The following is a 21,878-nucleotide window of genomic DNA, read 5'->3' on the forward strand; positions in this document are numbered from 1 at the left end:
CCAGGGGGAAATGAGCAGGCAGTGTTTGTTTGGAAATCCTTTTGTAAAAGCCCCAGGTGTTGGCTGCTTTTCACGGAGAGTAGCCAAACCCAAGCCCACAGGAAACAGAGGCCAGGAAATCCCTCTGTCTGTGGACCCAAAAGCGTGTAGCTTCCAGCTAATGTCCTTGAACATGGTTCTCGGCTCCGGAATCTTTAGATAGTTTATGTAACAACTGTCTCCCTTTTATTTCCCCATCATTGTTTAGGAAGAAAATATTTGTATATAACATCCTTGGTCTAGAAGAAAACTAAGGGCATAAATTTGTTCTCTACAAACCTTGCCTTGTGTGTACCATATATAGAAAGATAGAGCGAGAATGCACACGCAAGGTTTGTCATTACAAGATAGAATCAGAGAAGATTCTAAAAGAGAGATGAATATTTTTTTTTAAAGAGAGAGTGAGAGAGGAGAGAGAGAGAGAATTTTTTTTTTAATATTTATTTTTTTTTTAGTTCTCGGCGAACACAACATCTTTGTTGGTATGTGGTGCTGAGGATCGAACCTGGGCCACACGCATCCCAGGCGAGCGCTCTACCGCTTGAGCCACGTCCCCAGCCTGAGAGATGAATATTTAATAGCACTTATAGTTGTGATTTCTAACTTTCTTTGGACTCTTTGGAAGACATAGTGAAAGCTAAGAATCCTCCCTTCAGAAAAAAAAATGGACATATGCTTCTACATGCAAAATTCTGCAGATTGTTTCAGGTGTCTCTAGGGCATATCTGACTATCATATTTTATAAAGATTGTTCTTCATATAAATAGTCTTGAATTATTTGTTACAAATGTTTGTTATGATGTGTCTGACTTGACTGATTGCTTTTACCAAGCTTTTAATGATGAAGAGAAAATTGTTATGGTAAAATGTAAACTGTATGTCATCGAAGAGTATTTTTTTCCCCATAAGTTGCTTTTTGATGATAGACCAAGAGTACAAGAAGTGACTTCTCGGGGATGGGATGGGGATGTGTGTGGAGTGAGCAGCCATTATGGTACCAGGCACCAGGCTCAGCACCTTTCCTGTGTGATCTCACTAAATCCTAACAACGATCCCATGATTGTGGCACAACTCCAGTTTAACAGATGTGGAACAGAGGCTTAGAAGGATTAAGCCAGTCATTTGGAGTCGGTAACTCTCAAGCCCACTTTGGTATAATGTGTTTTCCAAAGGTGACACCTCGCTTCTTTCTGGAAGACTAGGCTGTCAATAGGAAGGGAGCCTCTCAGGACACTGGTGGCCTGAGAGGCTGAGAGGAGCCAGTGGGTGGAGAAATCAGGGCCTGCTGCAGGCAGTCATGGGCCCCGGGGTTTATCTTGCAAGAGACCACCAATGTCTAAATTAAAACAGGAAGATGGTATGAGACTCAGCCTCCCCCATTGGAGCAGCCACCAAAGTTGGCTCCTTCCTCTAAGCAAGTGGGCAAGAAGGAAAGGAAACAAAGAGGAGGAAAAAGACAGGACACTCATTAGAAAAGTAGGTCAGATGCTCCCCTCCTCTGTTCGCCTTGCACACTCTTCCCCAGAGCTCCTCATTGTCTGTGGAACATGTCCCAGAATGCCAAGTGCACTGCTAATACAGCCCATTGTGCCTAGGAAACGCCATGTGGCTGTCCGCAGTATGAACCCCGTTCCCACTAAAGAAGGCGAAGCAGCATTATTGTGCTTTGGGGTTTTGGTCAGTAGCTCTAAGAAGAACCTATACTAACATAATTAGCAGATCTTCCTTCCCCCCCAAAAGGGGATTTTACTTTCTAGAGATGTGACTCCGGAATTGTTCTCTGTAGATTTTTTTTAAAAAAATAGGTAATGGAAAATTCATTTGGTCACTTTTACTGACTGGTGCTTAACGGGCAAATGCATCAGGAGCTCAGCTTCTTGGTGCATAATCAGATCGAGAATCACTCCACTCGTCATGTAAAATAAGCCCATTTAGATGAAGCTCATGAATTTTCATCATGAATGAACAAACACCAAGGTCAATAGGAAACGAAAATAATAATACACTATCCTTTCTCATGGTCCATATCAAAGAGCCTAGTCAAATGAATTATGAAGAGAGAAATTATACTTTTTAATCCACAGTACTTTCATTCGACCATGAATGTATTAATTCAGGGTACTTGTAAGAAGCATTTTCATGAGAGAGATCTGAAGCAAGACAAAGTAGATACATGCTGGCAGCATAAAGAAGAATCAAATCTAATTATTGCAGAATCTTAGAGATAATCTAAGCATTGCCTAATTACATACAACAAATTTTATCGGCAATTTTTTATATGTAAGGCGCATCAACTGAGTGTAAGGAACATGTCTGTTTTCTAAGCAGAAACTGGAATCATTTGGAGGGCTTGTTAAAAACACACATTGCTGAGTCCCATTCCCAGCTTCAGACTCGAAGTTTCTAGGGTGGGTCCAAGAACTGGCACTTCTAGGCAGCTTCCAGGTGGTGCTGCTGCTGCTGGGGCAAGGTCACACTACTAGGGCCACTCTACCACGGTCCTTGCAGGTGATTACTGCAGGGTTTTCTGGAACACTTCTAATGAGCTGAGTGGTGAGAGCTGCCTGCACCAATAAACATCTTACAGTTGGCTAGTATCATGCTGAAAAGTGCTGCCCCACAACTCTGTGCCCGGTCCAATTTCTGCCAACTGGGATTTCTCTGGATGCACCTAGTCTCCATATAAATGCCTACACTAACACGTTTACCCAAGGGAAAGAACAGATAGGGGTTTGTTTGGCCAATTATAATAGGTTCCATGCCTGTTAAGTCAATTCTGCCATCTGGCTCCCAAGTTCAAACCTTAAGAGATTCTGGGAAAAAGAATAAAGTATACTAATATTTTGTGTACAGCTTGATGAGTGATTGTATATATACATATCCATACAACTATCTACCTTCCACGTCAAGATTCAGGATATTTTCACCACCCCAGAATTTCCTTTGTGTTCTTTCCAGTCAGTACCAATCCACCAAAGGAACAATTGCTGTACTTCAGTTGCTGTGAGCCAGCAAGTGTGTTTGCTCTTAAACTTCATGTCAATGGATGTGTAGAAAATACACTGTTTTGTACTTGGTGTTTTCAATCAACATGACCATGAGATTCAACCATGTTGTCAATAGCAATAGTGAGCCTTTCATTTTTATTGCTATGTAGTATCCCAAGTTTGACATACCTTACAGTCTTCTATTTAATTCCTTTTTCTATTTTGTGTATGTTTAAGGTTGTTAGCTGTCATGACATGAACCAGAATGGTGCCAAATACCTTATGTTACTTCATCTGGTCAATAATGTTATATTGGCACTCCTATTAATTTGTTGTACAGATGAGAAACTAAGGCTCAGTAATGTGCCCAAGGTCTCACAACTAATAAGAAGTGGAATCAGCTAATAATCTTCTGACTGATGACCCTGAGTTCTTAGCATGACATGCCTCTCATTCTTGGTGCTTTACCAGTGGTCACCATGGTGACATTGATCCCAGAGAACTACAGTTTCCTTTCTTCAAGGGCCTTTCCATTTTCAGCCCTCTTTTCTTCCTATTGTGTGATGGTCCTGAGGCTTCTTCAGCTGTGCCAGTAAACTGCATGGGGACACTTGTCAATGTGCCATCTTGATTTTTTCCAACTCCTTCAAATGAAAAGATTTGTTGGAAGGAGTTTGTTTCTTCTGTGACTTCTTTTTCTTTAAAAAAAAAATTCTATTTTTCAAACTCTCTGATCACTTCCAAAATCCCTGCCCTTATTAAATGCAAATAATAGAATCAGTTTAGTCCTGAGGTTCCTGTTAAGGTTACACCTAAATTGTCTCTGAAAAATAACTGTCTGTTCTGTTGAAGGAAGTGTTTAAACTTCCTTTGACTTTAGTGTCTAATAAACCCTTAGCAAAAGGAAGTTTATTTTTAAGTACAAATTACTGGGGCCATTTATGCTTCATTTCATTTTTTTATTCTGCTAATTGCAGATGGAAATTAGTGGTCAGCCTCTTCCATGGTATCAACTTGAATAGATTTACAAAAATAATCAGACACTTGCAGCAATTTAAACCTGGCTTTGATTCAGTATATGAATAAAAAAAATCCCTGCACATATACTTATGATTAAGAATTCTTATTTTTATTTTGACTAGGAAATCTTATTTTTATTTTTATACTACTTATGATGCATTCAGATTTCAAAATATGGGTTTTTATTGCTAAGTACATAGGCTAGTGTTGTTTGCACTTATAACCGTGGTAGTCTGCTAAATAGTTCTTGTGTTCTAGTAGGAACTGAGGCTCAGAAGTAAAAATGGGACTCTCTTTGCTTAGTATCTCATTATGCTAGTTTTTAATAAATTACATAAAATTCATTCATCCGATAATCTTTTTGTAATTCTAATTCGTATCCTAAGACTCACTTTGGGGAAAACTTTGAGGAATTCTTTTTTTAAAGAACCATATACTTCCTGGACAAAGGGTGTGTTAGGGCAACTGAATGATTCATGAGGGAAAGGCTTTTTTTATGGACTAATTCTTCCATATGGAAGAAATGACATAATTTGAAGTCATCATTTTGTAGATCTAATGAATTAGTGGACCTAGCTTTCATCAGTCATTGATAAAAGTATTAATTGTACTATCACTGTAAAATGTCTGAACTTTCTAAGGGGATGAGGATCAGGCCCACAACACCTGCATGCTGTCATTGTTGCTACCACTAAAACTATACAGGGAGATATTGTGTACCATCTAATGTGATGGAGTAGAAAGAGCTTGCCATCACCTAGTGTTCCGTGAAGGTTCTTCACCTATGAAATCTTCATCTCCTATGAAGTAGTTCAGTAGCATCAAACCTGAATCTAGTCAAGCTTCCATCTCTAACTTCCAGAACACCAGTGAACACAGGGGATTGAGCGGTGGTGCTCACACCTAACTGCACATTAGAGTCACATGGGCAGTTTTTCAAAGACCTAATGCCTAGTCTTCATCTCAGAACAATTTAATGAGAATCTCTGGGCCTGGGCATAAATATTTTTTATAGCTCCTCCAAATATTACACTGTCAGCAGAAGAGAGGAACAAGTTCAATGACAAGGGTGTATATGTATGTATATAGGACGTGTGTGTGTATAGTTTTAGTTAGGTTTGGCATCACTGTGACTGAAATACCCAGAAATAACAACTTGAGGAAAAACTCATTTGGGGCTCCTGGTTTCAGAGGTCTCATTCCATAGATAGCCAACTCCATTGCTTTGAGCCTGAGATAAAGCAGCACATCATAGGGGAAGGATGTGCTGGAGGGAAGCTGCTCCTCAAAGGCAGCAAAGAAGCAGAGAGGTGGGGTGGGGCAAAGGGCTACACTGAAGATTCACCTTTCCAGCACACGCCCCCAGTGACCTTCTCCAGCCACACCCCACTTGCCTATAGTTGATCCTTTCAAAACAGAATAGCTCTCATAATCCAGTCATTTCACCTCTGACTGTTCTTCATATCCACACCATAACATCATAACACACACACACACACACACACACACACACACACACACACACACACATATTTCAAAAAGAAGAGATATAGAGGGAAGGGACACTTGAGATTTAAAGATATTCTAAGAAACATTAACCAAATGTGATGTGGGGATTTTGTTTTGAACCTGATTCAGACAAATCAACGACACCATGACATTTTTAAGAGAATTTTAAGACTGAGTAGTAGACAATAATAAGACATCAAGCATTACCTTTGTTACTTGTGATAATGGTTTTGTAGTTATGATAGGAAAACATTTTTGTTACTGAAATATTTGGATGGAATATGATGTCTGAGATTTGTTATAAAATGATCTAGAAGCAAGGTGAAATAAAAGTAGATACAAACAATTGGCAGAATGTTGCTAATTGTTTCAGTTGAGTGATGGATACATGGGGGTTCATATTGCTATTCTTTCTACTTTTGTGCATTTTAACAATTGTCATAAAAGGTTCAGAAAGGAGCCATAACAGTGAAATATACGATAGCATATATCTTACATTGTGATATGTTATTAACACAAAGTCTCAGAAGTTTATATGAACTGTATACCTGCCAGTAAGATGAAGTCTAACCCTCTTTGTTTATACTATATTGATTCTTACTTCTTTTTAGGAAAATACTTTCATATTGTTATTTATGGTGTTTATGTGTTAGCTGCAGATGATTTGGGGCCACCTCCTTCTACTGTTATCAACCAAAATGAAACTTTTGCCAAGGTCGTTTTTAAGCCTACTGTGGTACAACAAGCCAAGATTGCCCAGAATGGAATTTTGGGAGATTTCATCATTCGATATGATGTCAATAGAGAACAGAGCATTGGGGACATCCAGGTACCAGGCTTTGTGTTGCTATTTCATGTTGGTAGCTTGACACTTTTTGTTAGACTCAGAACTGTAGATTTTGATATTTAGCTAAGGGCAAAAGCTCTTTTGGTTCTTTGTAAAATTGTTTTACCCAAAATATGTCTTCAAAGAAACTAGAGATGATCCTTGCTAGAAGCTGAGGGTACCTATTTCCTGCTCCAGTAATCTGGACAGCTAATGAAATCTAAAATGTAATTTTCCCTGTGGTGTTTTAGATGAGGTTGGAATTTTAGTTCATCTTCAATTTTAATTAAAGGAGACTGTTCCACAGCTTATTTCCCTTTAGGTTTTATTGCTCCAGATACAGGGTGGGAATATTAAAATACATTAATGTGCGTCCAGAATGTTGACAACCTTGATGTCTCAATGCGTACAATGCTTGGTAAAAACTAGATAATGAAAAAAGTAGGATTCACACGTAGCAAGGTCAGAACGAGACAGATAGTTAAAGTTGAATGGGTTGTCATGATCAATACTTTCTTTTTTCAGTGCTGGGGATTTAAACCCAGGGTCTCACTCATGCTAGACAAGCACTCTGTACTTACACTCCCAGTCCACTGATCAATAAATTTTAAAGGGATGATTCTATCCTTATATGGATTGATTAGCATCTGGTTCCCTTGGAGGATCAGAACCACAGATAATTTTGCTCTGGGTGTGGAATGTGACCCTAGACTGTTTCATCTTAGTTCTAAAAGCTCTATAGATTAACTATTTTGGGTACTACCATTTTTCACTTTTTTTTCCTTACCAGGTTCTAAATGGCTATTTTGTGCACTACTTTGCTCCCAAAGACCTTCCTCCTTTGCCCAAGAATGTGGTCTTTGTTCTTGACACCAGTGCCTCTATGGTGGGAACCAAACTCCGGCAGGTAAGTGAATACCACCTGCCTATTTTTTCCCGTCTCAGGTTTTTCTGGGACAGTGATCTGCCTTGTGAATAAAATTTCAGTTGCTGCCAGATATCTGCTTTATCATGCAGCTATTCCTAACCACAGAGAACATTCCTAATTGATTAATTTAAGCCATTGATGGAAACCATTGTTCTAGCATGTTGGTTTTTAAGAGAGCAGAGGGACATGCTGTAGAAACACCTTGACATAGGGCACTGGCAGAGTGGATCACGTGAGACAAAGGAATACACTGAGAGGACCACTCAACCACACAGCCATTGTCCACAGAATGATTCTGCTCAGTGGTGATTCCTTGGAGAATAACAGAGTAGAATCATTGGAAGTCCCCTTGGCATAGCCTTAGAATAAGGATTTCAGGTCTCCATAATTCAGGATTGATATTTTCACAGAATTTGCAGTGAATCTTTTTTTTTTTTTGGCACAAGGAAATGCTCAAAACACAACTTTAATTTTTTTTATTGGTTGTTCACAACATTACAAAGCTCTTGACATATTTCATACATTAGATTCAAGTGGGTTATGAACCCCCAATTTTACCCCAAATGCAGATTGCAGAATCACGTCGGTTACACATCCACAATTTTACATAATGCCCTATTAGTAATTGTTGTATTCTGTTACCTTTCCTATCCCCCACTATCCCCCCTCCCCTCCCCTCCCATCTTCTCTCTCTACCCCATTTACTGTAATTCATTTCTCTCCTTGTTTATTTTCCCATTCCCCTCACAACCTCTTATATGTAATTTTGTATAGCAATGAGGGTCTCCCTTCATTTCCATGCAATTTCCCTTTTCTCTCTCTTTCCCTCCCATCTCATGTCTCTGTTTAATGTTAATCTTTTCTTCCTGCTCTTCCTCCCTGCTCTGTTCATAGTTGCTCTCATTATATCAAAGAAGACATTTGGTATTTGTTTTTTAGGGATTGGCTAGCTTCACTAAGCATAATCTGCTCTAGTGCCATCCATTTCCCTGCAAATTCTATGATTTTGTCATTTTTTATTGCTGCATAGTACTCCATTGTGTATAGATGCCACATTTTTTTTTTATCCATTCATCTACTGAAGGGCATCTGGGTTGATTCTACAGTCTAGCTATTGTGAATTGTGCTGCTATGAACATCGATGTGGCAGTATCCCTGTAGCATGCTCTTTTAAAGTCTTCAGGGAATAGTCTGAGAAGGGCAATAGCAGGGTCAAATGGTGGTTCCATTCCCATCTTTCCCAGGAATCTCCAAACTGCTTTCCAAATTGGCCGCACCAATTTGCAGTCCCACCAGCAATGTACAAGTGTACCCTTTTCTCCACATCCTCGCCAGCCCTTGTTGTTGTTTGACTTCATAGTGGCTGCCAATCTTACTGGAGTGAGATGGTATCTTAGGGTGGTTTTGATTTGCATTTCTCTGACTGCTAGAGATGGTGAGCATTTTTTCATGTACTTGTTGATTGATTGTATGTCCTCCTCTGAGAAGTGTCTGTTCAGGTCCTTGGCCCATTTGTTGATTGGGTTATTTGTTATCTTATTGTCTAATTTTTTGAGTTCTTTGTATACTCTGGATATTAGGGCTCTATCTGAAGTGTGAGGAGTAAAAATTTGTTCCCAGGATGTAGGCTCCCTATTTACCTCTCTTATTGTTTCTCTTGCTGAGAAAAAACTTTTTAGTTTAAGTAAGTCCCATTTGTTGATTCTTGTTATTATTCTTGCAGTGAATCTTAAAATTCCAGGGCTGAAAGGGATTAAGGGGCTATGTACTCTGCTGAGAAATTAAGTTATCCTGAAAATACAACTATTTACATTTTTTTTAAACAAACCATTAGAAAAGATGATTCCTTATCTTACTTTGGTATCATAAATATCATTTTGGCTATTTGTAATATATCCACAACTTTTATAAGGTGAATTGAGAGCTACAGGATGCCAGATCATTTATAACTCTACATTCATTAAAAATTGAGTGAGGTCTTTATCTTTTCTTTTTAAATTCATTAACTATTTTTTTTTAACTAATTGTATATATACAACCTGATGTGTTAAATAGTACCTCGAAGCTCTTAAGAACCCATATCCATCTGTTTCCACCATAAATCCCACTCCATATGTAATGGACTCTATTACAGCTAATGAAGTATTGCAAATATTTTTCTCAGTTGACGATTACTTTATAAATGATTTCTTGGATCATTTGTATTTTTAGAACCATGCAGTAAATTGGCAGATCTTTGACAGAAGATTGACAGATCTTTTTTATGGCATTTAGTTTTTCTCTACCCCAAAAATTGCTTAAATATTTTTCATCAGAGTATAACTAAATATAAGTTCTAATTAATATAGGCAAAAGTTATCCTCACCCTGAAAAATAGCTCTGTATTCCTCTTCAACATCACATCTCATTCAAGTTCATTTTGCCAGTTCTTCCATTTTTATTGCTTTTCCTTCTTTCTTGCATCTTTTTTTATTCTAATTCTACGTGTCGGTGGAATGCATTTTGAAACATCATACATGAATGGTGTATAACTTCTCATTCTTGATCTTCTGTCTAAAAGTACTTTTCTTTTGCCTGAAGAACATCCATTAATCGTGTTAAAATCTTTAACATTGTAGGTTTTTGTGAAGAATTCTCCCAGTTTTTGTTGGCCAGAAAATTATTTACTTCCCTTCATTTTTAAAGTGTATTTTTACTGGATGTGGAATTTTAGTTTGGCTTCCATTTTCTTCTGGTTTCCATTTTTGCTATTGAAAAAGTCAGTAAAAATTTAAACTGTGTTTCCTCTAAGGGAATTTTAATTGTTGACTACTTTTAAGATTTTCCTTTGTCTTTAGTTTTCTATCATTTTAACATGGTGATTCTAGGGTGAATTTCTTTCTATTTATTCTGCCTGAAGTTCATAGAACCTCCTGAATTTGTGGATTCATGGCTATGTTCTCAGTCATAATCTCTGAAGTTCACTTTTCCATGTGTGATTCCAATGTTAGAGTTTTTATTCCTCTCTGTTTTCCACATTCTCTTTTATATATTCCAACTTACCCATGCTTCATTTCATACCTATCTTCCAATTCACAAATACTCTGTTCATATATGTCTAAGTGATTGTTAGACTCATCCCTTGAGTTATTTTGGTCATTGTACATTTTAGCTTTAGAAATCCTATTTGTTTTCAAGTATTTCTCAAATCTGTCTAGTCATTTTTAAAAGAATTTTCAGTTATTTTACAAAGTTTTTTTTTATAATGTTTTAAAAATTTTCCCAAGTACAGTAATGTGTGTGTCTAATAAATCCAAACTTTGGAGCCTCTTAGGGGCTGTTTTTATTGTCTCTCATCTTCTTGCCTTATGTGACTGGATATCTTTGATTGAATTATGGACATTAAATTTTAGAAATTGTTGGTAAAACTGTATTGAGCCCTGGTATGATGGTGTGTTATTCTAGAGAAACTCTTGTCTTGTTTCTGTTAAGTGTGTAATCTGGGATTCTTTAGACCATATTCAGGGCTCAAGATTTTTCTGGGAATCCAGATGGCTCAAAGTTGGAGTGCTTGAGATTACTGAGACATGATTTCAAGATTTAAATAAAAATATATGTTTTTTCTGCTTTTGAGTTATTCTCAGTGGGAAGATTGGGGCCAAATTGCCTATAGTTTTCTCAAGTTTTTCCTGAGGTTTCAATCACACCATAGTGAAGTACTCTTTCATAGTGTGTAATTATTAATTGATGTTTTGAGAGGCTTCCTGGTCTTTCCATATGTAGAAAGACACATCATACATGAATGGTGTATAACTTCTCACTCTTGATCTTCTGTCTAAAAGTACTTTTATTCTGAAAGGTTTTTTTGCTTTATATAAGTTCTTAAGTGCCATTTGCTGCCCAAGTTGTTTTTGTGACTTTGGTGGCTACATAATGAACATTGATAGGAGGACTACCAAGGCTATTGTTGGCCACAGAATACTGTGTTAATTGGTGTTTTGTATAATCTAGCATGACAGTTCCCACTTGTATCTTCAGTCAATAAACAGTTACTAAGTAGGTGTCATATGGTAGATTTCTCCTTGCATTTCACTTAATTCTTGAGCATCTATGTGTCTTGGATTTTCTTTCCTCTTTCTCTTTCTGTTTAGAATATGAGTATCATAAGGACAGGGTTTGGATTTCCTCTGATCTAATTTAACTTAATGAAGAAAGTTACTAAAACCAATCTGAATCCCTGTTACCACCATATATTTTGTATTCTGATACTTTTGTTTACCATCATATCTTGAATGCATCTTGTTATTAAATATTCTTTAAAAAACCCGATTTTAATGGTCATGGAGTAGTACTACTTAACAGAAGCTTCTGTGAGAACAGAAATATTCCACACCTGTGCTGTCAAATCTGGTAGCCACTCATCACATATAGCTGTTGAACATGTGAAATGTGGCTACTGCAACCAAGGAACTGAATTTTTTATTTTATTTAATTTCAATGTTTTAATTCGAATAGCTAATGGTTACCACATGGGAGAGTGTAGCTGTATGATATTTACCCCACACATGCGAGACTTTTAAATTATTCTCATTTTTTTGCTATTACAAACACCACTGGGATGAGTGTCTTTGTGTAGAAATCCTTGACCACATGCCCAGTCATTTTCTTGTTAGATTCTTAGAAGTGGAATTACTGGGGCAAAGAATGCCAACTTATTAGTGGGTTTTGATACATATTACAAATACATTTTCTATAAAGGCTGTACCAATTTATAACATTTAAACCTGTTATCAGAATAACCATGCCCAAAGATATGTATGAAAATACAGGGACATTTTTAATTAATTTTTAAATGGAGGGTACTTTTAAGCCTAAAAACAATGAAATTAATTATAAGGAAAAAAACCCAATAACTTGCGTTGCATAAAAATATTAAACTGTTGTAAATTTTAAAAAACAATGGTCAATAAAAGATTGGGAAATTGTGGTAAATTAAAAAACAAAAAGTCAATAAAAAAATTGGTAAGTTGTATGCAGGAGAAAGACAAAGGAGTTGATCATGAATATAAATGAGCTGTTCCAGATCACAAAAAGGTAATCCTACACATGAAAATAAGCAAAGAATGTGAAACAGTCTATGAAGAAGATAAGAGGATTCCCTAAGACCATGGAAAAAAGGGTCAAGTATATTAGTATTTAAAGCCATGCAAACAAAAAGAAATACTGTTTTTATCTTCATGGTTTCAAACTGTAAATAGTATAAATTATTAATAATGACACTTTCAATAGCATGCATGTGTAGAACTCAACACAATGATAATATTTGGATTATTTCCCAAAAAAGTATTAAGCAGTTCCAAAGTGGGAGGTTCCTGATCAGTCCCAGTGTCCCTCCACTCAGAGCCCATTAGTTACCCACAGCTGCAGCAGCTTGAAACACTCATGGCTCCCATGCTTGGGTCACTTCGGGGACTGACTCCAAACCCAGTTCATTCTAGTACACAACCATCTTCTTCCCCGTCTGACAGGACAATGATCAAGAATCTTCTTACTAAGTAATTCCCCAAAAGATAATCCCTGCCCCCAATTATACAGAGAAAACCTATGAGCCATGTGTGGTGGTACAGATCTGTAATCCAACTCGGGAGGCTTGAAACAGGAGGATTGCAAGTTTGAGGCCAGCCTCAGCAACTTAGTGAGGCCCTAAGAAATTTAGTGAGATCCTGTCTCAAAATAAAAAAATAAAAAAGGCTGGGGATGTGGCTCAGTGGTTAGGTGCCCTTGAGTTTAATCCTTGGTACAAAAAACAAACAAACAAACAAACCCATGAGATAAATCACCATCTCCTAAATTTATTGTCACTCATAAAATAGTTTCAACACCTCTTTAAAAAAAAAATCCTGGAGCATTTTCACATGTTATTTATTATGCTGTGGTTTTATGTGAATTAAGTAATAAGGGGATATTTAATTTTTGTAACCTTTTGCATCCCCATCGAATCTATGGTGAAACTGAGGTTCAGCACAGGTAGATAATGGGTGGTGAGTGGCAGGGTCAGCCTCATTCTGAGATCCAACTCTGAAGCCTATGAACCAATGGTGCCATGGCACCTCTAGACATGGAACATGTTGTAAGTCCTGTCTTGTGCAGCAGCGAGAAGTGCACATGGGTACAAGGTCAGGGCACTGTCCCCTTTCAAGACCGGGTTGAGAAGGCTGCAGCAGGCAGGATTTCCTACTTTCTATAACAGCAGTGCGATGACACATACCAGACCCTTTGTCATCCTCCCTCTTTCTTCATTCCTGGATGTTAAAACCCCATTCCCTGCTAGTCACTGACAGTCTGGCATGTGCTTTGCTGGCTCTTAGCTGCAGCCTGGCGTCTTTCCAAGAGAATCACCCTGGATCAGCCAAACACATGTCTGAGCCATTCCTAAAGCCCCTTGCTGCATTGAGTGGTTTTGAAAACTACTACTTTCGCAATTCTCAGCTTCTCTAAGGCCCCGGCACTAAGTGAAAAGCTCTGCTGCCTCTTTGACCATCTTGACCATCTTGCGTATGATGCTGTGTCTTCAGAGCAGAAGACAGTTGCCCCAAGCACAGAGTTTTCATACTGTGTCAACAAACTTGGCAACATGTGACATTTGTCACAGTCCCCTTGGATTTTACTAAGAATCATTCACTGTGATTTTGGATGTTTTGGCTTCCATCATGTTTGATGGGCTTGACTGACTTTAAAGTACTTATCACAATATAGGGCATATTGTTGGTATTGAATAATTACATGAGAAATTGACTTATAAATTGGAAGATCACTTAACCTTGATGTATCCTCTGGGTAAGAGCCATAGCAGCCCTTAGGAGCCCCTGAAGCCGTGCACTTTCTGCTTCCTGTCCTAATCCAGTGGAAAGTGAGTCTAGAAACCAGGGTTTCCCCAGCAGGAGAGTAGGGACAGAGTCGGCCATGGCATGGTTGATGGCACTTGGCTTTGTTTTTTCTGTCCCACGTTTTTCCAGATGAATCTGTTGAAAGGTGATGGCTCTGGTGCTGGGTCAGGCAAGATTTCTGTCTCTCTATTTGAGCTTGTAAAACTCAGGGAGAGCAGGAGCTGAGAAGAGCAGCACAAAGGAGGGACATGTGACCAGGGTTGACTCTTTTCCCCTTGTTAGTTGCAGGCTAAAGGCACGGGCATTGTTGACATGCCTGGCCTTTGGAACATCAAGGATAACATCCTGTCTGTGGAATACATTTTTCCTTGGCCAAAGCTCACATTTTTCCTCTTTTCTTCCCTTAGCCTGTGTAATCACTTCTACTACTCATGTTTTCGTATTAAGGAGCATGGCCAAGGAACCTTTTTGGTAACCACACAGTGACTAATGGATCATTTACTAGGCGTTTTGTATGTTGTAACTTTCTCCAAACCTGTTCCCACACTCTGCCATTCTGCACCAACCCTAGTAGCTTTGGGAAATTTGTCTTTGTCCATTTCATTTGGTTGAGAATATCAAAGGATAGAGAACAAGCATAGTGTTTCTTTTTTTTAAAAAAAAAGATTTTTTTTATTGATTATTTAAAGCATTACATAGCTCATGATATATCATCTTTCATACATTTGACTCAAATTGTGTTTTGAACTCCCATTTTCAAAAAAAGATTTTTAATAAGAATTTTTAGTTGTTGATGGGCTTTATTTTATTTATTTATTTATATGCGGTGCTGAGAATCGAACCGAATGCCTCACACATGCTGAGCAGGCCCTTTAACACTGAGCCACAGGCCCAGTCCCAAGCATGGTGCTTCTTATCTGTCATTGCCAAATTAAAATGAAGGTAAGTAAGAACTAATGGAGTAGAGGACGGTGATCTGCGTACTGCTGTATGTCATTCATGGATTCACCTTATCTCTAGGATAGTTTCTACTTTACTGTTCAAAATTGGGATTCTAAGGGCTATTTGGACATTTTAACTTGTACTGTTGAATAGTCTGCAAGCTTCTTGGGTCAGGGGTCATCATGTTTTTTGATCATTGTAGTATGTATTCCCAGCTCTTAGCACAGCACCTAATGCATAGTGGTGAAATACAGGTACATTTTCTATAAAGGCTGTACCAATTTATAACATTTAAACCTGTTATCAGAATAACCATATCAGGATATTTGCTGAGACTATACCAGCACATGGACTTTAAATTCTTCTTGCACAGTAAACATTAATGAGTTATCAGTACATACCAAGCACTGTGAGGGTTTTATATGTTTTTTTTTTCCCCATGTTACCTTTTGGCAGCCCAGTGAAGTAGGCATTGCTATCTCCATTCTATTTGTGATGGTCAGGATGTTGTTGTAGCTATGCTGAAATACACAAAGATACATGAAGTAGAAAGCTAGGATTCAAGTGCAGGTCAATTCCACCCTAAAGCTCTTCGCCATACATTAGATGTGAACCATTACAAAACCTCAGACCATCTCTCAAGCTCAGAGGCTCCATCCACTCTTGTTGCCAAGGAGCATGATGCTGTGCATCTCAGTAAGCTCACGCAACGTCACCTATCCTGGGTCTTCTGCCAGCAGCAGCATGTTGCGAAAAAAAAAAAAAAAAAAAAAAAAACTAGTGGAACCGTTCTGCTCTGATCCACAGAATTAGTGAGTAGCATTTTATTATTTAAATGCTGGGCATTATTTAAGCACACCTAGGCATTTACAGGCTTCTTTCCCATTCACAATTTGGATGGGACAGATTGATTCCAAGTGTGGGAACAGCGGAGGTACAGAGTGTACCATCACTAGGGGTGATGGTGAAGTCCAGTGATGTCCCATAGTGTGGATCATTCTAGCCGCCCTCTTCAAGAACATGTGGGCCCATCATATTCTGAAAGGGAAGATTCTTGATGCTACGAGGACATGCAGGAAGTAGCTTTCATGTGATGGTAAGTGTCCCTTGGCAGCAGGAGGAATGCTCGGCACAGGCAGGGGAATCCAGAAGGGCCTCTGGTCAGAGGGGAGAGTTCTCAGGATAAATTGAGTCTCTCAGAAAAGGCCTGAGGGATGCGAGTGTGGAGGCATTCGAGGATAAGCACTGCCAGTTGTCATACAAATACAAGTCAACAGGAAGCTTTGGGTGCACCTGCACTGCCTGTCCAGGTCCTGGACCCCATTTTAAACATCTGTAAACATGGCCCCAGGGAATAACAAAAGTCAGGCTTCCCTCTTTCTGGTTGGACAAACTTTCTATAAAGTAACCAATAGTAAACCTCTTAGGGCTTTGCAGGCAAGGTGGTTTCTGTTGTAACTACTTGACTCAACAAGAGCCGCCATAGATCATTTGCAAAGAAAGAGCCGTGACTGTGTACCAGTAAAACTTTATTCGTTAAACACAGCAGCAGCCTGGATTCTGCTTCTGGACCACAGTTGGCTCACCCTTGTCCAGAGCAGTGACTAACTGGCATGTGGGTAGAGGTTGTTTCAGTGGAAAGTACTTATTCTGTCTACCAGGTGACCCTTGTCAAAATATCACCACTAGGAGATGATTGTTTCAGAAATATATTAAACATAGAGATCTGAGGCTTGGGGCAGGATGCAGAAGATGGTGGGAAAACTGGTGATTTTTGTCTTTGACTCAGAACATGAAGTAATACATGATGAGCAGAGGGCAAAATATTGTTTCCCCAGGCCATCAGTGAGAACTTGAATCTTTAGCTTTAGGGAAAAATTGCCCTCCCACAATGATGATGATACAGATAATTTCAAATAAACTAGAGGCACCCAATTTTGTTGAAAATAAAATGGTCGAGGTAATTATGATGTACCTAAATGAGATCATGCTTAAAAAGCACTGAGTGTCTCTGAACACAAGCCCCAGGTGAGCTCTCATGCAGAGAAGACCAGTGCGGAGCCAAAAGGCTCCAGCACTTCACCCGCTCAGGTTGCAGGCTCCTTGAAACCATCTGAAGCATGGAGACAGTAAATGCTTTTCTTGCATTTTCTGGCTTCTCCCTTTCTGGTTTCCTGATTTTGCAGTCTCATCTCGAATTGGGATTGCCAAATTTTTCTGTCAAAGGCTAGATAGAGGCTGAAAGGGAACTTTGCTACAAGTAAAGATGAGATAAACTCAATGAGTCAAAGAGAATCAAATGAGATAACAAACCTGGAAGGGCTTATCGGAGTGTCGGGACACTTGGTCGTTCGGGGGATTGCATAGCCTTGGCAGGCTGATTGAAATTCCAACTGGGTGAAATTCTTGAGAGCTACCAATGCCAGAAAGCACAGCCACCCTCTTTTCTTGTCCAGGACATCGGACTATCCCCACTGTTTCCAGCTTGGCTTTGACTCTGAACTTCATATTCTCCAAGAATGAGACAAATATTGATTGTGTACTGTGGGCGAGGTGTGAGGCATAGGGGAATCAAGGATAAATAACACAGAGCCTTTGTCTAGAGACAGATAAAAATTATATATAAAGTACTCCATATAATGGAGGTACGTGGAAGGCCAAGTCATTGTGCAGTGAGGTGGTGACCAGTTCTAGGGGTGGGACTGGGGATGACTGTCTCTTGAGGAACGTAGTTGAGTGAGTCTCAAAGGTCTCTCAGAAGTTAGTCAAGTGGATGGGATGAGAGGGTGGGGAAAGGGTCAGTGCAGACAGAGGGATCGCATGTATAAAACACAGAGGCAGTATATTTAAGAAAGGTGATTCACTGTAATAAAGGACTTTAGGATTTTGCTGGGGAAAACCCAGAATAGTCATAATTATTCAAACCTGTTCTGTCATGTAGAGAGTGGAAAGAATTTTAGGGAAGAGGAAGAGCTGAGATATCAAAAGATAAATGATGGAGGTGGAATAGGTAGGAACTGGTCTAGTCCTTGGAGATGAGATGCAGATTTCTTGTCAAAAAGGGAATGAGTGAGCTCTTGGTTGAGGAAATACATAAAGAAAGAGCTGATTCACACTTCCTGCTTAGCATTGTTTTTGCTATTCTGGGTCTTTTATTATTCCATATGAATTTCCTGATTGTTTTATCTATTTCTACAAGAAATGCTGTTGGGATTTTGATTGGGATAGCATTGAACTTATAGAGAACTTTTGGTAATATCGCCATTTTGATGATGTTAGTTCTGCCTATCCATGAACAGGGTATATTTTTCCATCTTCTGAGGTCTTCTTCTATGTCTCTTTTTAGGGTTCTGTAGTTTTCATTGTATAGGTCTTTCACCTCTTTTGTTAGGTTGATTCCCAGGTATTTTATTTTTTGGGGGGATATTGTGAATGGAGTAGTTGTCCTCATTTCCGTTTCAGAGGATTTGTCGCTGATATACAGGAATGCATTTGATTTATGCGTGTTGATTTTATATCCTGCCACTTTGCTGAATTCATTTATTAACTCTAATAGTTTCTTTGTAGACCCTTTTGGGTCTTTTAGGTGTAGAATCATATCATCTGCAAATAGTGATAATTTAAGTTCTTTTTTTCCTATTTTTATGCCTTTAATTTCTTTCGTCTAATTGCTCTGGCCAGTGTTTCGAGGACTATGTTGAACAGCAGTGGTGAGAGAGGGCATCCCTGTCTTGTACCAGATCTTAGAGGGAATGCCTTCAATTTTTCTCCATTCAGAATGATGCTGGCCTGTGGCTTATCATAGATTGCTTTAACTATGTTGAGGTATGATCCTGTTATCCCTAATTTTTCTAGAGTTTTGAACATAAAGGGATGCTGTACTTTGTCGAATGCTTTTTCTGCATCTATCGAGATGATCATATGGTTCTTATTTTTAAGTCTATTGATGTGGTGAATAACATTTACTGATTTCCATATATTGAACCAGCCTTGCATCCCAGGGATGAATCCTACTTGATCATGGTGTATAATTTTTTTGATACGATTTTGAATCCGATTCGCCAGAATTTTATTGAGGATTTTTGCATCTAGGTTCATTAGAGATATTGGTCTGTAGTTTTCTTTCTTTGAAGTGTCTCTGTCTGGTTTAGGTATCAGGGTGATTCACAGAAATGCAAATCAAAACCACCCTAAGATACCATCTCACTCCAGTAAGATTGGCAGCCATTAAGAAGTCCAACAACAACAAGTGCTGGCGAGGATGCGGGGAAATGGGTACACTTGTTCATTGTTGGTGGGACTGCAAAATGGTGCAGCTAATTTGGAAAGCAGTATGGAGATTTCTTGGAAAGCTGGGAATGGAACCACCATTTGACCCAGCTATTCCCCTCCTCCGTCTATTCCCTAAAGACCTAACAAGAGCATGCTACAGGGACACTGCTACATCGATATTCATAGCAGCACAATTCACGATAGCAAGATTGTGGAACCAACCTAGAAGCCCTTCAATAGATGAATGGATTAAAAAATGTGGCATTTATACACAATGGAGTATTACTCTGCATTAAGAAATGACAAAATCATAGAATTTGGAGGGAAATGGATGGCATTAGAGCAGATTATGCTAAGTGAAGCTAGCCAATCCTTAAAAAACAAATGCCAAATGTCTTCTTTGATATAAGGGGAGTAACCAAGGACAGGGTAGAGACGAAGAGCTGGAGAAGAAGATTAACATTAAACAGGGATGATAGGCGGGAGGGAAAGGGAGAGTTAAGGGAAATTGCATGGAATTGGAAGGTGAGCCTCAGGGTTATACACAATTACATATAAGAGGAAAGGAGGAGTAGGAGAAAAATTATATAAGTGGAAGAAACGATTTATAGTAGAGGGGGTGGAGAGAGAGAAGGGGAGGGGAAGGGAGGGGAGGGGAGGGGGGATAGTGGAGAATGGGATAGACAGCAGAATACATCAGTCACTAGAAAGGCAATTTGTAAATCAATGGAAATGTAACTGATGTGACACAGCAATCTGTATACGGGGTAAAAATGGGAGTTCATAACCCACTTGAATCAATCTGTGAAATATGGTATATTAAGAACTTTGTAATGTTTTGAACAACCAACAATAAAATAATAATAAAAAATAAATAAATAAATAAAAGTAAATAAAATCCAAAAAAAAAAAAAAAAGAAAGAGCTGAAACCAGAATGAATTTAACTGGACATGGTGGCACATGCCTGTAAGCCCAGTGCCTCTGGAGGCCGAGGCAGGAGGATTGCAAGTTCAAAGCCAGCCTCAGAAAGCGAGACACTAAGCAACCCAGTGAGACCCTGTCTCTAAACGAAATACAAAATAGGGCTGGGGATGTGGCTCAGTGGTCGAGTGCCCCTGAATACAATTCCTGGAACCCCCCCTCCCCTCCAAAAAAAATGAATGTTAGAATCTCTGAAGGTTTGGATAATGTTTTGGATTAGATAATGTGAAAGTTTGTCTGGCTTCCTTATTCCTTGAAAGAAGTCTTTTAAGAGCAGAGCTGAGCTGTAACAAGTGAAGACAGAGTCTAAGATTGGAAAGGGCACTGAAGAGCAAGTGCTGACCACCATATTAGTGATGTCCCCCCAGGAGAGTGTCAGTGTCCACATCCCAGGCCTGGGGCTTGAAGCCCACATGGGAACAGCCCATGAGGCCTTGGGCCTTCTGAAGTGGGGATTTGAGCCTTTGACCCTTGCCTGGAGCTGGTTCCTTTGAAGGACCACACTCTCAGTGAAATAATAGGCAGAAGAAACTTCACTCACTGCTGGGGGAAGGCAACATCGAAGTTTGTCCAACTCTCCATGGGCTTGAGTGGGGTGTGGGGAGAAGGACTTTCCTACAAAATATGGGACTCAAATAAAATAGAACAGAACACATTTAGGGTGGTGATTGAATATACAACCATCTAATCAAAGAACTGTCCCATAAGGAGTGTGAGACAGTGATAACCCAGAGGCGCTTGGCAGAAGCTTCTGGAGGGACACGGTGAGAGTCAAGCTGCACAGGATCCCCCCAGATAAAACCTCTCTGAGGAGATGCTCACAACCCTGCAATCGGACACACGCTGGATGTTGAGGAGCAGGAGAGTAACAAGAAAGATTCTTAGGATTGCAGAACTGGGGACAGAAGTACAGAATTCTAAAGGAGGAGCTGGTTTGAGATAAAGAATATTATGCACTGGGTTTTCAGCAGGTTACACTGGAAGTGATGGGATGGTGATGAGGCATGGTGAAGGAAAGCCTGGGGAGAAGTCAGTCCCGGAGAGGTGGACCTGGGAAATACCTCAAGGGGAGTTGTAGCTACAGTAGGGATGAGATTCCTTTAGGGACAGAGGAGAGACTGGGTCTCATAGGAGAAGGTCAGGGGGGCTGGGGAGAGGGAAAGAAAGACAGAGATGGTGAGAAGGCAGGATTGAGCCCCAGATGTCCTGGAGGTGGAAGAGGGTCATATGCTTGTGACTAGTCAGTTCTCTAATGAATGAAGAGATACCAGTCAGGGTGAAAAAACCAAAGTCCCTTTGAGCAATTGAAACTGCCCTTCAGTGGTGGTAGCCTGCCTGTGGGGTGGCATTCCCATTTTGGGATGACCACCATTCATTCATGTGACTACCTTCCAGGACCTCCAGAAGCAGTTTTTGCATGTTGCAGAGAGTTTGGAGCATGAGACCTGCTTGATACTATCTGTCTACTGTACCAGTATGGTGTAGAGAATGGGAGGGAGAAAATGTT

At 39.4% G+C, this 21,878-nt stretch overlaps 1 protein-coding gene across 1 annotated transcript in view; it reads left to right on the top strand.

Annotated features, from left to right (window-relative positions):
- The window catches only part of ITIH5 (inter-alpha-trypsin inhibitor heavy chain 5), an 80,345-nt gene that overhangs the window by 33,708 nt on the left and 24,759 nt on the right, over positions 1-21,878 (top strand). Inside the window, exons 6-8 of the mRNA XM_081298194.1 lie at positions 6,209-6,384; positions 7,172-7,352; positions 14,583-14,646. Of these exons, the coding sequence (XP_081154320.1) occupies positions 6,209-6,384; positions 7,172-7,352; positions 14,583-14,646 (421 nt within the window). The remainder of the gene's footprint in view (positions 1-6,208; positions 6,385-7,171; positions 7,353-14,582; positions 14,647-21,878) is intronic.

Source organism: Spermophilus citellus (genome assembly GCF_964194105.1).
Source record: "Spermophilus citellus genome assembly, chromosome: 6".
Taxonomy (NCBI): Eukaryota; Metazoa; Chordata; class Mammalia; order Rodentia; family Sciuridae; genus Spermophilus; species Spermophilus citellus.